Source organism: Phocoena sinus, chromosome 19 (assembly GCF_008692025.1).
Source record: "Phocoena sinus isolate mPhoSin1 chromosome 19, mPhoSin1.pri, whole genome shotgun sequence".
NCBI lineage: Eukaryota > Metazoa > Chordata > Mammalia > Artiodactyla > Phocoenidae > Phocoena > Phocoena sinus.
In genome coordinates, this window is record NC_045781.1 from 49,783,662 (window position 1) to 49,800,918 (window position 17,257).

Sequence of the window (17,257 nt, forward strand, 5' to 3'; positions counted from 1 at the left end):
AGAAAGAAGGAAAGGAGGCAAGGAAGGAAGGAAGAAAGAAGCAAAGAAGGAAAGAAAGGAGGGAGGGAGGGAGGGAGGGAGGAAGGAAGGAAGGAGGGAAAGAAGGAAAAAAGACAGAAAGAAAGATGATACAGTAAAAATAAAATAAAGTATAATATAGTTATTGAATTAAAAAATATTTAGAAAAAAAAAAACAAAAAAAGGGACGGATAGAACCTTAGGACAAATGTTGGAAGCAAAGCTATACAGAGAAAATCTTACACAGAAGCATACACATACACCTTCACAAAAAGAGGTAAAGGGGGAAAAATCATAAATCCTGCTCCCTGAGACCACCTCCTCAATTTGGGGTGATTCGTTGTCTAAAGGAGGGAAGGAAGGAAGGAAAGAAAGAAAGAACGAAGGTAAAGTATAATAAAGTTATCACAATTAAACTTAATTATTAAGAAAAAGAATTTTTAAAAAAAAGTCATGGACGGATAGAGCCCTAGGACAAATGGTGGAAGCAAGAGTATACAGACAGGATCTCACACAGAAGCATACACGTACACATTCACAAAAAGAGGAAAAGGGAAAAAAAATCATAGATCTCGCTCCTAAATTCCACCTCTTCAATTTGGGATCATTCCTTGTCTATTCAGGTATTCCACAGATGCAGGGTATATCAAGTTGATTGTGGAGCTTTAATCCGCTGCTTCTGTGGCTGCTGGGAGAGATTTCCCTTTCTCTTCTTTGTTTTCACAGCTCACAGGAGCTCAGCTTTGGATTTGGCCCTGCCTCTGCGTGTAGGTCGCTGGAGGGCGTCTGTTTTTTCGCTCAGACAGGACGGGGTTAAAGGAGCCGCTGATTCGGGGCCTGCGGCTCACTCAGGCCGGGGGTTGGGGGATGGGGGAAGGAGGGGCACTGCGTGCGGGGCCGGCCTGCGGCGGCAGAGGCAGCGTGACGTTGCGGCAGAGGCCGGCGTGATGTTGCACCAGCCTGAGACCCGCCGTGCGTACTCCCGGGGAAGTTGTCCCTGGATCCCGGGAACCTGGCAGTGGCGGGCTGCACAGGCTCCGCGGAAGAGGGGTGTGGAGAGTGACCTGTGCTCGCACACAGGCCCCTTGGTGGCGGCAGCAGCAGCCTTAGCGTCTCCCGCCCGTCTCTGGGGTCCGCGGTTTTAGCCGCGGCTCGCGCCCGTCTCTGGGGTTTGCACTTTCAGCCGCGGCTCGCGCCCGTCTTGGGGGCTCGCGCCCTCAGCCGCGGCTCGCGCCCGTCTCTGGGGTTCGCGCTTTTAGCCGCGGCTCGCGCCCGTCTCTGGAGTTCCTTTAAGCAGCGCTCTTAGACCCCTCTCCTCGCGCACCAGGAGACAAAGAGGGAAGAAAAAGTCTCTTGCCTCTTCGGCCGGTGCAGGCTTTTCCCCGAACTCCCTCCCGGCTAGTCGTGGTGCACTAACCCCTTCAGGCTATGTTCAAGCCGCCAACCCCAGTCCTCTCCCTGAGCTCCGTCCAAAACCAAAACCCGAGCCTCAGCTCGCAGCCCCGCCCGTCCCGGTGGGTGAGCAGCAGGCCTCTCGGGTTGGTGAGTGCTGGTCGGCACCGATCGTCTGTGCAGGAATCTCCCCGCTTTGCCCTCCGCACCCGTCGCTGTGCACTACTCCGCGGTCCCGAAACTTCCCCCTCTGCCTCCCGCAGTCTCCGCCCGCGGAGGGGCTTCCTAGTGTGTGGAAACTTTTCCTCCTTCACAGCTCCCTCCCACTGGTGCAGGTGCCGTCCTTATTCTTTTGTCTCTGTTTTTTCTTTTGCCCTACCCAGTTACGTGGGGAGTTTCTTGCCTTTTGGGAGGTCTGAGGTCTTCTGCCAGCCTTCAGTAGGAGTTCTGTAGGAGTTGTTCCACGTGTGGATGTATTTCTGGTGTATCCGTGGGGAGGAAGGCGATCTCCGCGTCTTACTCTTCCGCCATCTTCAAGGTCCCCCAAATACAATTTCTTGATTAGGATTTAGGATTTTGATTCACATGAAAGGCTTTTATTTTTAAATTTTTTATTATGAAATTAAATATGTGCAAACAAAGAGAAAATATAACAGACCTCCACTTAACTCTCCCCAGGCTGACTTCTAAAATGTAGATTTAACTTGACTTCTAAAAGGAACGTATCCAAACAGTTTGTGCCTATCTCTTTAGACAGAGCATTTCCACCTTGATATGTTTTACTTAATACCTAGTAAGTGCTGGTTCTGGTGTTGGCTTCTTCACAGCACACTTTCTCCTTTACTCCTTACGTCTTACTTTAAGGGCTGTTTCGATTTTATAGATAATGAAGCTGAGAACTGAATGAGCTAAGGAAGCACAGATTCAACTAGGCGGTAGAACCTGTGTTCCAACCTGGGTGACCAACTTATCCCAGTTTGCCCAGTACGGTCCCTGTTTTGGCACTGAAAGTCCTGCATCCCAGGAACCCCCTCGTCCCCAGCAACTCAGCACAATTGCTCACTTAGAATCCAAGCCCTTCCTGAGCAGAATGGTCTCAGATGCGACCTTCTAGGGCATCCCATTTCCAGCTGTCTGTAGTCCTGAAGATAGTGAAGAATTGGTTATTCCGGGGGGAGCATGGATCCTCCTTGGTTTTAGAGCGTTTCTGTCTGTACAACGTGGGATGTTTTCTTTCAGGTCACTTCACGTGCTTGTGTGTAATGCAGCCGTGTTTGCTCTCCCCTGGAGCCTCACGAAAGATGGCCTGGAGACCACCTTCCAGGTGAACCACCTGGGCCACTTCTACCTCGTCCAGCTCCTCCAGGACGTCTTGTGCCGCTCAGCCCCTGCCCGGGTCGTCGTGGTTTCCTCGGAGTCCCATAGGTGGGTTAGAATTGGATGTTCTGTTCACGTGACCAGCTTCTTCACACCAGCTGATGGTCCCCCCAGCCTCTCTTTTTGCAAATAATTTTCATTAGTCCTGCTCCAGAAAGTGTGTACTCAACCTGGCTTACTGAATTTATCGAGGTCTTTTTTTGTGTGTATGTGTGTGATGGTGGGTGATTATTTGGGGGTAGTGTCGACAGCAAGGTAGATTGTTTTTATAACTATACTTCAGATCCCTCATTGATTTTGCTTTGAGATGGAATAATAATTGATTAAATCTGAATTCCTGACCTTTATTGATTTTGTCATTCACCAACTTCACCATCTCACGAAGAAGAATGTGCAGTTATTCCAGCAGGAGAAACAATGCAACTAAAAACTGCAAGATGAAATCCAGTTGTTTTATAATGAGAAATTAGGGAATCCAATGCAGACATTAGCTGTGTAATTGTAGAAAGGGAAGTACTGTAGTTAGAACATATTAGAAATCTGGCCGTGACTCTTTTGGTTAAAATTTCAATTAAAACATCAGGTGGCACTTCTTTTCTGTTACCATTAGGAGAATATTCAGTCGACTAAGACGACAGTTGAAAATTTCCTCGTATTTTCAGCATGTTTTGTTTCTAGAGTTGGATAAACAACTTTGTCTAAAGAGAAGTACCCTGAGAAGATAAAGGACTTGCCGGGTGAGGCTAGACTTAATACATGTGAGGGAGATTTTCCTGGTGTGGTTGGGAGCTTTCACTCCTACCAAAGTAGCTGGAGAAAAATAATGTGCAAGGGCCTGTTTTTTTTCTCCCTCTTCTTCGTCTTAAGTCCTGAAATGTTTTAGTGACCCAGAATGAAGCTTATTTTTTTAAATCATGCTTCCATAAAATGTAACCCCTGGGACTTGGAAGAGAGAGACCAGCCAAGGGTTAGTCTGAACCCTTTATCACTCCCAAACACAGGGGCTTATGGTTGAAATGACACACTGCAGATAGATTTACTTTTACCATTTGAAATTTATGACGGCCGAAATGAAAGGAAAATGCCGGTAATAATCCTCCCCTGCGTTAAAAGACATGAAACATCTCGTAATTAGGGGGTAACAAAATCGGGACATCCTTATCTTTGCAAATCACACCGGGTTCGTGAAAGTGGAGTGGCGTTGTTCAGGCGTGAGGGAGGCTACTGCGGGGGCGATGGGGAGAGAGCTCCGGAAATAAATCTGCCAGCCCCAGTCATTTGCCAGATGTGGAGGGCGCCACGGGATACGTTTAAATGAGCTGGTATTTAATGGGAGATTCTGTGGAATTGTCAGCTGCTTTCTTCCCTTTGTAAATCTGGATCTCAAATAAGTATTTGATGGGACGTCTTTGTTCTCTCCTTAACTGCAGTGTAATTCGCACTTACCTTGGAGATCTGAATCTTGATTTCATTTAAAAGATGGATCGGAAGGCAGGGCCCTGGTGTCTTGGATTCGATCCATTGTAGTTTCCAGACCAGGTCTTCCTGAAGTGTGTGTTATCAGGCCCGCTCCTGTCTGGCGACGGGCACTGGTTTTCTACTTCCCGATGACCTCTTGCCCTTATTAAAGGGTGTTTTTACAAAACGTTAATTCTCCCAAGCTGGTTTGTTTATTACACTTGTGTAGCACCCCAGAGCCAGTGTGAATACTGGGCGGGCAGTCCTGGGAAAGCACTCACTTGCTGCTCAAGGACCCAGAGCCCTAAGCCATGTCGTAAAACGGAAGGGTTGATATCTAATTACCTCCATAAACCTTGGCGGAATCTCTTCGTTGGAGTCAGGACCCCCTGTTAGGGGAAAAATGAAGTCCGATGTTTGCAGAAAATATTATACCAGACTGCCCCAAGGCAAAATATTTATTAGCCTCCCCGAGTCTTCCCTGTATTTTAGTTACTTATCTGGAACCGGAGCAAGTGAATTGAAATCCATCATATGAAAATGAGAACTTCCTTGCTGTGAAAAAAGTTTTCAGATAACAATTAAAATGGAATGAAAAGAGTGGAGTGCTGGCTGAAGGGCTGTAAATGGCTGCAGCTGTGTTGAGTGCCAAGTTGGCACACACACACACACACACACACACACAGCCTCTGATGCAAATTCAGTCCTATTCTTTGAACATACTAGCTTTTGTCTACATAGAATCCAGCCTAATTATTTTAGTTGGGTTATTTAAAAATCCTCAGTTTAAAAAAAAATAAATAAAGGAGCAGTATATAGAGAAATACAAGATAGAGGTCCTCTCAAACAGCAGATGTTAACGTCCAGAGAGCAAATGTTAACATTCGAGTGTCCTGGTAGGAGGATAACTCTATTAAGACGTTATTGTTTAGCTTTGTCAATTTTTCAACTTGAAAACAGGGTAGGCAGCTTTTGTAGATTTGTTTTGCTGTCTCTTGAGCTGTGAGAGGTGAACGCGGTCATTTTTCAGGAAGCGGGCCCCGGCTCAGAGGAATCAGAAAGCTCGCCCACCCTCTCTCCTCCCTGGAGGACTGTCAATACAAGCTAATCAGGCCTTAAAAATGAGTGTGCTGCTCAGGAGATCAGCAGGTCAGGAACTCAGGGGTCTACTTATGGGGGAGGGCTGTCTGCAGAGGGCAGGCCTACTGTTTAGTAGCTCTTTCTCCATCTCGAAACCTGCTTTCAACCTGGTTCCATCTAATTTCTCATCATGGTGGATTTTGTTGTTGTTTTCGCCTTGTTTCTCGGTTGGGGACTAGGAATGAATACCTTCTCTTAGGGGTTGAGTCTACCCAGTGTTCCCCAGGGCATGAGATACTTCTGCATTGTCCTTAAAAGCCGAAGCAGGGAAATCCTTCTAAACATGAGAAAGTGCTGCGTGCAGATGTTCATGAAGGGCATAAAGCCTCTGAACAGAATGGGAAAATTTGCCTTTTGAGCAAAGCTCAAAACAAAGCTTTTTGTAATAAAGGAAACTTGGCTCTTAGTTTGGAATTCCAAACCCGTGATCAAACCTCAGTTCTCTAGTCCCGTATTTAGGCCCTACCGTGTGTCATAGGCAACATTGAAGGAGCTCACCTCCCGAGAACGCACAGTCTAGGGTTGGAAGCAAATGAACAAATGGCTTGCAGTCTGTATGGTAAGGACAGAGGCACAAGGTACGAAGGTGGCCTGACTTGCTTTGTTGCTAACGTTGCAGGGTGGCAGGTCCTTGAACAACAGGAATAGCATGGACCAGGTCCCGGAAAGTGGATACTTAATTTCCATCTACCCTGCGTGGCTTCTTTCAGTCTGTCCCTCACTGCCACCCCAGAAATCACTGTGACAGCAAGCAGTGGAAGAGTTAGTTAGGGAGAGCTTCCTGGAAGAAGTGACACGTGAGCTGGATTGGGCTAAACAAAGGATGCCAAGAAAGCCGATGAAAGCGGAACGGAGAGTGAGTGAAGGATGCTACCTTCGTCCCGTACCTGTTAGATGTTGTCTGAATCCTGGATGCTCTTTTCTACTCAGAGCAGGTAGAACTTCTGGGCCATACCTTAGATCATTGCATCCTCAACTCAACAGTCCTATTTTTTTTTTTTTTTTTTTTTTTTTTTTTTGGTGACAACTCTTCTGTAACACCTTATTACTGTTTTGAAATAAAATTAAGAAATATGAATAATATAACTTCCCTGCGTACATATGTTGTAATTCAGTGTGCTAGCTTACCTGTAATGTAAGGAAAAAAATGAATGTGAAGCAAAAGAGCATGTGTTCCAACATGTCAGTGCTTGGGCGGGACTTCAGGGGAGGTAAGTTATCAGAGAGCCCAGCCCTCCATTGGGATCCTCGCACACGTGGATTGTTAAGAGGTGTGCGCCATGGCAGCCTCAAATGCCACCAGCCTCGGGTCAAGCCTCACCTCCCCGCCACCCAATCCCATAAAATCCCAAAGCGCGCTCATTCCTCATTTACATGGTTGTGGCATGCTGCTCCTGGAAATTCAGCGGCTGTTACAACTGTGCGTCTGTGTAAAGCACAGCTCGGCTCTAGGCTCAGATAATTACAGACAGGCTTTCATCTGCCTGAATGTCCAGTGGGGCCATCTTCCTTGAGCAAGGCTCCGAGTGCGTGGCAGGACATCTCCTGTCCGCGGCCCCCGCCGGCAGTCGTTATGACAACCAGAAAAAGGCTCCCATAAAATTTCAAATTTCCCGCTAAATTTCACTGCCTCAGAGGATTAAGCTCGGAAGTCTGGGCTCTTCCTGTGGTCTGGGGACTTGGAAGCAGGCAGCGGTGATTCCTTTTAGAGTCTCACTGCCTTATCCACGCCAGCGTCTCTGGCCATGATCTTTGTTGACGACTTCGGCTCGGCAAGCTGATTTAACACCGGAAATGGGATGTCACTGACTGAGTCCTGGAGAAGGGGTATTTAATTTCCGTTAAGACATGAATTTCGTCTGCCCCTGGGATTCTCTCCTTGGTCATAGCTCCATCTGAACTGCTCCTTTAAGGAACAACCAGATTATTCCATCATTTTCGTTTTACCTTTTGCTTTCCTTTTCCACAGTGGTTGTCTCCAGTGCCCTTGTTGTGCTCCCTTATTACTCGGGGCAAATGCCCGGAGTTAATGAAGCAAACTCCAAGGGGTCCTTAATGAAGATGAGACTGTCGTCTAGAAAATCCCTTCTGTTATCTTTTTTTTTTTTTGCTTTTTAGGGAAGTCACTACTTTGTTGTTATTTAAAAAAAAAAAATAAATAAGAACGAAAGAAACAAACAGCTGGTGTTTAACGACTCCGTCAGACCCAATTATAAAACATCAACTACTTACTTTGATTTGTGTGTATCCGTGGCATGGATATACTTAAAAACATTCGACTCTGCCAGAACTTATTTTGGCTTTGTTTACATTTATCTTTTAAACGTATAAGACTGTTGGTGGCACCTCACCAAGGTTATAACCCCTTTATAATCATTAATTTTTAATCTGTAAAAGAGTCTTAGAGGCAGCAAGGCTCATCTGTATTTACTTGGATGCTCAAATGAAAATAATACAGGACGCGAGCATTGGCTAAAACAACCCAGGGAAGCCCTGTCAAAGGTTGGGAATGCGATATCTTTCTGCTTCCAAAAGCAGCAGCCCTTTATTTAAGATGTTTTTCCATTTAATTTAATTATCCTTGAACTTCCTGTTGAAGGTTTTGAAAAATACATGTCAGAGGCAGGGGTGGTGGAGTGGGACTTCAGCATGTGAAGACCGCTGTATTTATGAGTTTGGCCCTTTATTAAGTGTGCCTTTGGACCCCGATGGTTTATATTGTGAAATCCCCATTGTCTATTTTTAAGGAGACTTTGTTTCGATGTTTGCCCAATTGAGTTTTCAATCATCTCTGCATAGTTCTTCCCAGATTTCTAATAAAAACACAACACTATATAAGAAGTCAGAGACTGGCTGTTTCATATCTTTTTTTTGTTTGTTTGTTTAAGATTTACAGATATTAATGATTCCTCTGGAAAACTAGACTTTAGCCGCCTTTCTCCATCGAAAAATGACTACTGGGCCATGCTGGCTTACAACCGGTCCAAACTCTGTAACATCCTCTTCTCCAGCGAACTCCACCGCCGCCTGTCCCCGCGTGGGGTCACGTCGAATGCGGTGCACCCCGGGAACATGATGTACTCCTCCCTGCATCGAGGCTGGTGGGTGTACACGCTGCTCTTCACCTTGGCCAGACCCTTCACCAAGTCCATGGTAAGTGAACTGCCGCCGTCGCCGCAGACACCTCCAGTGCGCCTTTACGGAAAGGGTCCTAGAGAAACCCAGGCACACGTGCTTTCTGCGCCTCTCACCTCTTGTGAAGATGAGTCTGGTTTTGATCATCACAGCATCAGGCTTATTAGGGCTCTTGGACACATTTCAGTGGGCTTTAGATTGCATCTGTTTCTCTAGAGGTGTCTTGGAGGGCCAGAGAGAAGATGTGCTCTTTCAGTATTGTGTTAATATGTGGCTGAACATCTTCATGGAGATGATTTGTTTGCTTTCGATGTAATTTTTCTTGTTTCAGTAAGCACAGTCCTTCAAAACTGTGTTTTGTGTTAGTAGGTGAATGACATGGATTCATGCCTTTTGAATTATTAGCAGATGTGATTCCTTTGTTTCCATTGAGAATCTGTATCTGTTGTTCTAAATTCTTCTTTTAATGGGTGTAAACCTTTCCTGGAGAATCCTTTTGTTGGGCTACAGGTGCACTTTATTCTTTACTTCTCCAAAGGTAAGTCCTTTTGGGTGAAGCACACGACTGTGGTTAGATTTGGACATGTTCGCAAAGGTAAGTGTGAAGTTCTTTCTGTTTTTGATGCTCCTATAACAACTGTATCTGGAAACTTCTTCCCTGAAAGAAGTTTGAGGAGGAAGTCATTTGAATGAAGAATGCACATTTTTACACACATATTTGGTATGGTACTTTTCTAAAACACAGGCCTTTAAAAAAATGTTTTCCTATTTAGTGGACACCAGTATTCCAGTTAACCAAACCTACCACGTAATCCTCAGAAACACCTTGGCTTTTAGGAGTAACAAAAGTCAAGTCATTAACCTCCAATGTTCTGGGCAAATGATCCCATAGCCTCTGAATACAGTCTGCTGCCTTCTCCTGCAGCCCTTCCCACCCACCCTCATTGAGCTTAATGTTTGTGGATGGCTTTTAGAACTGCAAGGAAAATCTTTTGACCTGCCTAGGAGAAAGTAAGTAAGTGCTTTTTTAATCTTCATCATCCAGATGGTTCTTATGCAAAGCAAATAGGCTTAATCCAAGAGGTGAATACTTAAAGAACAGGAGAAGTGGGAGAGTCTCTGGAGAGCAGTTCTCCAAGGCCAAGGCCGGTGGAAAACGAGAAAGCGTGTGTGTCCCAGGATTCTGAAGCTTCCCCATCGGCAGGCTGTCCGTGATTGCGTGAGAGTAGCTTCTCCACGAGGATATCTTTGACCGTGATTTCCGTTCGTTGTCTTAAGTTAGGTCCTTCAGTAGAGATGATAAGGGAGAATATGGGCCTGGACTGGTGTCAGTGCCATTGACAGTACCATGGATGAGTTGTTGTTCAAGTTTATGCAGGGGGTGAGGAGTGGACAGCATCCTTTCTCATTTTCTGCTGGCCCTGTACCTTCAAGACCAACAGCCCAATCATCGCATGTGATTTGTAATCTCTGGCTCTTGAATTTTCTCCCTTGTGATTGATCATTGGTGGGAGCCAAGGAACTCCTTCATGTGACATCAGAGTCTTGCTTTTTCTTCTTCTGGAATTTCTCTAATCACAGGAACGTGGTGGGAAAGAACTGAGGTGGGGCTGTGACTACAAGGACTGTGATGGCGGGTGGTGAAACCATGTCCCCATTGGGTGTGGTCTCCAGTGGATGAAGGCTTGTTGATGGAAAATGGTAGCCACTCTTACTCTGTGATGGGACCACAGGGCTTAAAAACCCTGCACAAGGGCAGGTGGGAGGAAGAAGAAGACTAGTTCTGGGAAAATAAAAGGTGGAGTGAATGGTTTTGTTTCTTGGGGAGGGGATCATTGTCTAATAGTTAACAGGAACACAACACATAAACGAGTTTAGCCGAGTCAGGCTGGATTGTCTGCTCCTTGGACGTAACGAGGATTTCTGAAAGCGCCAGCAAATTAAGTCAGGCAGGCAGCCGTGTTGGGATCACAGAATATTGTTGTTTGGCTGGTAACTCTAGTCGGGACTCAGGCCAACGGGGAAACAAGAGCGTGGAGTTGGAAACTGAGACGGGAGTGTCACCATACAGCTGGGCAGCACAGGGAGTTAGGAGAAGCTCCCCACTGAATGCGCACCACACCGGGATCTGGTCTCAGTGATGCCCGACGCCCAGCCTAAGCGGCTCTTTCCTCCTCCTTCACCAGCCAGTGTACAGAGGCTTCGGCCACCCCCCGAGCCTGGTCCCCAGTGCTCGCAGCGGGAAAGTGCCCGCTGGGAGCAGTCTTGGGCAACATATAAAACAAGAACTGGTGTCTGTGGCCCTGGGTGAGAGGGGGGTTTGGGGAAATGAGCAGATAACCCTTGAGAAGGTTTGGAGAAAAGTGGAGACGTCACCAAAAGACCCCCCAGATTTGGTTAAGTTGTATTGGCAATGGTGGAATGTTCCGTAAAAGGGCAGGGGACGTAAACCCTTAGCCTGTGTTAGAAAAGGGATTTGACATGACTTCCTGGTGGTGGCAAGTGTGAGAAAGCTGCTGCCTGGGACAGTGGACCTACTGACTCTCTTGCTTAGGATCCTCATGGTCAAGCCCCAGCCCTTACCCTTGGAATTGGGAGAGCTTGGGCAAGACACTTGACCCTTCTGGGCTTGTTCCCTCGTAACCAAAATGGCGATAAAGGTTGGCATGAGGATTGACAGTAATGGATTCACGGTCTGTCATATCTTTATACATTTAGGTATTTGGTGGGGTTTCTTAGACCCCAGAGTTCCATACGACTGAGGTTCGTAAAGAGATGGAACGGGAGCCCTGGACTTGTCAAACTCACAGCCAGTCACTTCTCTTTGACGAAAATGTAGGACTCTGTATGTGGGACAGAACTCTGTACCAGTATAGACCTGGGATCTGCTGTTTCACTGGTAGGACAGACTGAACTACAGATCCAACCTCATGTTCTGTCCTTCCATACAGGGCTTGGCATTGCTTCCATCGTGACAAGACATTGTTTTGTGGATGAAGGGCGCACTTCTGCCATTTTAATGCAAACATGTTTTTGGACCTAAGCCACGTGGTTGCATCCCCATTCCCACCCCGTGTAGGAGTTGGATCCTAAATGCTCATGGAGAACCTGAGCATAGATTCAGGGTTTCCCGTCTCCCAGTGGCTAGTGTTCTGTTTGTGCTTCATCTTTGCCCTTTCTGCCTTGCACTTCAGACAAAGCATTTTCCTTTTGACCTGAGGGTTGCTGGGGTGTGCATTCCATTACGCAAGGTCAAGGAAATAAGACACACAGCCAGCCTTGTGCCCGGGAGCCCTGCCTGCCTTCTCCACTGTAGCCGACTCCCTGAAGTATTCAACGGCAGTATTCTAATACAAACGTCCCTTTTTTATTCGCTGTGACTCGCTGTGACTGCGGTGATTTTAGTTACAGTAATTAGGTCACCCTTCGTGGAGTCAGGCTATTTTAAGTGCCTCTTTAAGGAATATTGTGGCAGATCAGTAATTTTACAATTGGATATTCTTGTGCAACTTTATTAAATGTAATCTTTTAAATGTTGCCCTTTTACAGTTATACATTTCTAATTGCTGCTGTAAATGCATTATCACTTTGAAATTAATTAATTTTTCCATTTTGCCCGCCTGCAGTATAATAGTCACTAATGAGAAACTCTTAGGGATTAATTCTCAGCACAGTGACCCCTACTGGTGGAGCTGTGTCTCTGACACTTCTTCCTCTTGTGGTACAGAGGTCAGGACAGGTATATGGGGGTTTCGGAGGGAAAAGCGTTTTTCCCTCTTCCCTCCAATTTATAATAAAATTAAAGTAATAGATAAAAATGGGAATAGGATTGTCTTAAGTATTGTTTTAAAAATGACGCAGGGTTCCTTAGCTGCTTGTGTAACATCTTCAAGGAAACTAAACTTTGCTGGAAGCTTTCTAGTTATGAAGTGACATCCATCTTATGTGTGTCATTTGCTTATTTTCCCATCTCTCTAGCTTGCTTTTTATTTAAATACTCTAAAATTACATTTTGCATACTGATGAACTAATATATATTGTATGTTAGCGTACGTAGTGTATTCATACATACGTATTACTCTCTGGGGCTTATTTCACAAAATCAGACATACTGTATTATCTGGTGATCTGGGAGATTTTTAAAGGCGGGCCTGTCTATTTGCTGTTGTTGCCATGCACCCAAGTAAGATGCAGCTTGGCAGGTAAGGCCAGGCATTGTGGTGCTTTATGTATCAGCATATATGTCTTCATTTATTGCTTATAGCAGGTTTGACGTTAGAATCACTCCCCTTATTTTGCAGTTAAAAGGCATAGGGAACTTAGCCAACTTGTTCAAGAAAATGAAATATCAGCTGGCAGACCCTCTGCCAGCTACTTGTCCAAGTTCATTTTCTCTGTCAAATATACCACCGCCGCTGCCACACTGATCCAGTCCTGTGGTTGTGTCTCCTTTTTAAAATGTTTGAAAGCACCTTCATGAAATGAACCCTCTCCCCGTTTTCTCCCCCGCAGACACTTGCAGTGCTGGTAAACAACGTCTTAGCTCAAGTTCCTAGGTCCACTCCAGCCTTTTGCCGTCAGTATGTAAATTTGAAGCTGAGCCCCCTCACGTGCCTCTTAGCGTGTTCTGTGCAACCAGATGTTTGCGATGGCAGGTAACGGTAGAAAGAGTATCATGTGTTAGGGTAGCAAGAGCTTAGCAGATGTTTTAGGGAACCGCGTTTTCAAATCGTTTGACAGAAGAAAAAAAATAACGACAGCTCAAGTTTGTCGAACTTCTGAAACGATTGGATTACGTTTCCTGGGGCCGCGCAAAGCCAGTCGTTGTGCTGAGTTTTAACAGATGCGCAGCTACCCTGCTAATGGATGGGCCTGCAATGCTGCTTCTGTTGCAAAGTTATAAATTATAGCTAGAAAAAGCACACGGTGTCGTTCTTCTAACCTTCGGGAAAGCCAAGCCCGGTAATTCTGCCCTTGAATAACCCGCTGCGGGGTGATTTATAGTTGTACAATTTAAAACATAATGAAGGAGATAATAGATGTTGATTTGTTCTTTAAATTAGTATTTTAGAAAAATACTCCCCCCCACCCCTCCCCATTAAATACCTGCAGCTGACTACACTCTGGATACTATCAAGGACAAAACTCCCTGTCTGAATCTTTATTGTTACATTGGAGTAGAAAAGCGGGGGCCTTTTTCTGCGTGGGGAGGAGGAAATAGAATTTTCAAAGTGGAAATTTCAGCATATTCTTCACTGATCTAAATATTTTGAGACTCCTGAGTGAGGGTTGAATTCTCTGGCTGCCTTGTCCTTGCCCCTTTCTTGTTGGAAACAAAGAGGAGGAGGAAAGTATGTTTGGCTTTGTGAGGCCAGGGCTCTTCATGGCTGTATTTTTCTCTGCCTTGCCTTTCTGTGTTTTAAGTCTGGTTGGGCCTTTGTTCCCGAATGAGTGCCTGAGAGGGGGAAAGAAATGACTATCTGGCCTTAATACGTGTGACAAATTTTTTAATGAACACTTAACCAAGATTTGAAATTCCCCTAGTTTTATCTTCCTCGTTTCCTTTTCTTCTGCGTCCCCGTTGGCTCTTGGGTAATGCATTGCCTCTTTTTAACTCTCTTCCTAGCTCTTTTATTACTTTTAAGTTGGTGGAGGCTTCTTTGATCCTCCCCCTCCAGTTTCCTTTTCTCCAATTTCATACTTCTTTCCAACGATTTTTGGCTGCCGCACAGTTTCGATATCGGAGGCCAGCACGGTTAAACACATGCCAGGAGTTGGTGTTGCCCTGCGATGATGTTTCTGAGACGTTTCTTCTGTGAACGTTGATTTTCTTATAACTCACCGGACATGTTGATTTTTCCTCGTGAGGCGGAAGGTAGTGTTTTTCCAGCGGCAATGAGGAGAACTCGAATCTGGGGTTCCGAATTGTTCAGAAGCTGAAATCCACACCCTCCCCTTCTTACTACACTGAGATGGACGAATACGTTGAACATCAGTGGAAGATGTATTCTCATCTTCCCTGAGGACCTACTAAGTGCCAGGCTCCACGCTCGTGGGTTTACATCTTTGTATCTTGTCTTTCTGAATGTAGTTTTAGAGTTTGCTGTAATCAAGCAGTTGTGTGTCTCTGAGCAAGTCATATCCCCTTTCTGGGCCTCCCTGTTGTTATCTGTAAAATGAGTCATTTAACCAAGTATTAGTTGTCCCATGGGTTTTGGATTTTACAGTGTAATTTGAAAGGAAATTTTTCAAAAAGGAGACTAGTGCAGGCTCATATGCTTTATTCTGAAAACTCTGGATGAAAGACAAACCCACCACCATAGACTGTCTCCATAATTTTGTAAAAGAATAGACATTTAAATGCCAGAAACTGGAGGCAGGACATGATGGTGGGACAGAAAGCAGCCCTTTCAGTTGAGTACATTCGACTTCAGGGAAAACCATTTCATTGCTCCCTTGGCCATTGTTCTCAGTATTGAAAATGTTGGGCTTACACTTGGGAATGACCAGCCTAGAAGATTCCAAAGGTACTGTTTCAGCTGCAGAATTCTTCTGTGCCTCTTTCAGATCCCAGGTTCCAAACTTTCAGCAACTCTTACTGCATCGCAGTTGACTTGTGAGCATGGAGCATGCGGGGATACGGTTTGTGAAATGTAGACCTATCCAGCCTCACCAGAGTCGGGAGAAGGAGAGTGAAGCAGTAGAGGGTCGAATCAGGGCGGACGCTGATCCAACACATCGGAGTGCTTTTCCTCATAAGCGGCTATTTCAGCCTGTGCCCTTTTGTGACACCCTTTCTGCTTATCTCCCAGTTTCTGTGGGTCTGGAACCCGGCCTCTCTGCTTTAGGGTCAACTTGTGAGTTGCAGTCAAGGTGTCAGCCCAGCTGTCGCCGTTTCAAGGCTCAGCTGGGGAAGGGCCCACTTCCAAGCTTGTGGGCCTGTTGGCAGGGTTCAGTTCTTTATGGCCTGGAATACTGAGGACTTTGTTTCCTCTCTGCCTTTTAGCCGTGGGCCTCTCTCTCGGTTCTTTGGAGTCACAGCCCTGTGTAACCAAACCCCAGAAGGGATATCTCATAACTTCAGTCCATTCTGTTTGGTAGAAGGAAATCAGTGGGTGTGATCCACATTCACAGGGAGAGGATCTCACAGTGGTGTCAGTACTAGGAAACATGGGAGCATAGCGGCTCAGAGGCTGCCTACCACACTTTTCAAATTCGGTTTTATTTAGTCTTTTGTGTGCGTGCGTGCGTGTGTGTGTGTGTGTGTGCGCCTTTCGGTAAGCTGTCTGGTGGCAGATTTATGCATAGGTCTTGCTGGTTCTTGGCCTTAAGCCATAGCATTCGTTACTGATGCCTGTGTCTTTGCCTTGTTGTTCTCCTGTTTCATCCTTTCTGCATTCTTGTCTTTCCTCTTTCTGGGCTGAGAGGTACCAGATGCAACCATTTAAAAAAAATACATGGCTGTTTATGCATTTTTGTCTCATGAAAAGAATAAAGAAACGTATGGATTGTGTTTCCTCAAGTCAAGTATTGAGAGGGGGCCATGTTCATGAGTGGCCCAAATTTTCTCTCTAAAGAAACACCTATTGCTGAATTTTGAGTTTCAAAAATTGTCCAGAGATCCTGGACTTTTTTTTTTTTTTTTAAGCCATAAAGGTAGATAAGGCTCACCAATCATTTCACATCCCACGTGGAATATTATTCTTATTCCAGACTCTGTATTTTTGTCGTTGTTGTAGTTTTGGGATCTGTTTTTAAGTAGGAATCTAAGAAAGAAAGAAAAACAACTAGTATTTTGCTGTTTTCGGAAAAAAAGAGATTGATTTTGAACACCGCAGTTTGGTTTTCACGTTACAAAGCCACTCCTGTTAAGATGTACAATATGTAAAATATCTTATTTAGTAATATTCTAATTTCCCCTGTGAAAGATCATGCCCTTTTCCCCAGCTGGGGCTTTTTGCTTCTCCATCTCCTACCATGTATAGAATCTACATCACTTGATACATTTTTTCCTTGGGTTTCATATGATGGGGTCTCTTTAATCATTTACATGTTTGAAAAAAAAGAAAGTGAAATATTCTTTATGAAGCCAAAGTAATCCACAGGAGTGCATGGTGTTTGTTCAGCTGGATATCTTATTTATTTGAAGTACTGAGAGAAATCTCTTCTGACTGCTCAAAAAAGGGAAGAATAAACAGTACGAGTGTCCAAGTAATCTGAGCCAGGGAGGCCCTCCTTTCACAGAAAAGTTATAAAAAGTCTATTTGCGAGATCCAAAAAAAATACTGTATATCAACTACTGAGACCTTCCTAATGTTTTCTTAGTATTCTCACTCTTCAGAAGAGAAAAAAAAAAAACCTGTAAGATCTGGGAACTTTAGAATTTTGGGCGATAGTTTAATATTCCTAGGCAGGTGAATGCAGTCAGTCTGTTCTTCCTTCTTAGAACATAACTTCCCTGGCTGCCTTGGGTGTGTGCTATGTGCCATTTGTCTCTTTGTTGACTCTTTAGAACCATCAAAGACCAAGTAATGGGTAGAATGGCTGAAATCTCAGCATTAACCCTGGGCGCATTTCCTATAAAGAAGGCATTGAGAAGAGGTTTAGAAGTAAAAAAAAAAAAAAAAAAAAAATGCAACTTATTTCAAAGAAGTATATCCAGTCGTGAAAATAATATAGATTTCCTCTCTTTTTATTCCCTCTGTTACAACCATTAGAAATGAGCTGGCAGGGGCTT

The 17,257-nt window shown here is 45.0% G+C and overlaps 1 protein-coding gene across 4 annotated transcripts in view; it reads left to right on the forward strand.

Moving 5' to 3' along the window:
* The window catches only part of WWOX (WW domain containing oxidoreductase), a 995,315-nt gene that overhangs the window by 289,197 nt on the left and 688,861 nt on the right, over positions 1-17,257 (forward strand). For 3 of the 4 annotated variants that reach the window (XM_032614393.1, XM_032614394.1, XM_032614395.1), the window contains exons 7-8: positions 2,650-2,835; positions 8,274-8,538. In XM_032614393.1, the coding sequence (XP_032470284.1) occupies positions 2,650-2,835; positions 8,274-8,538 (451 nt within the window). The remainder of the gene's footprint in view (positions 1-2,649; positions 2,836-8,273; positions 8,539-17,257) is intronic. The other variant, XM_032614397.1, reaches the window with a different exon arrangement.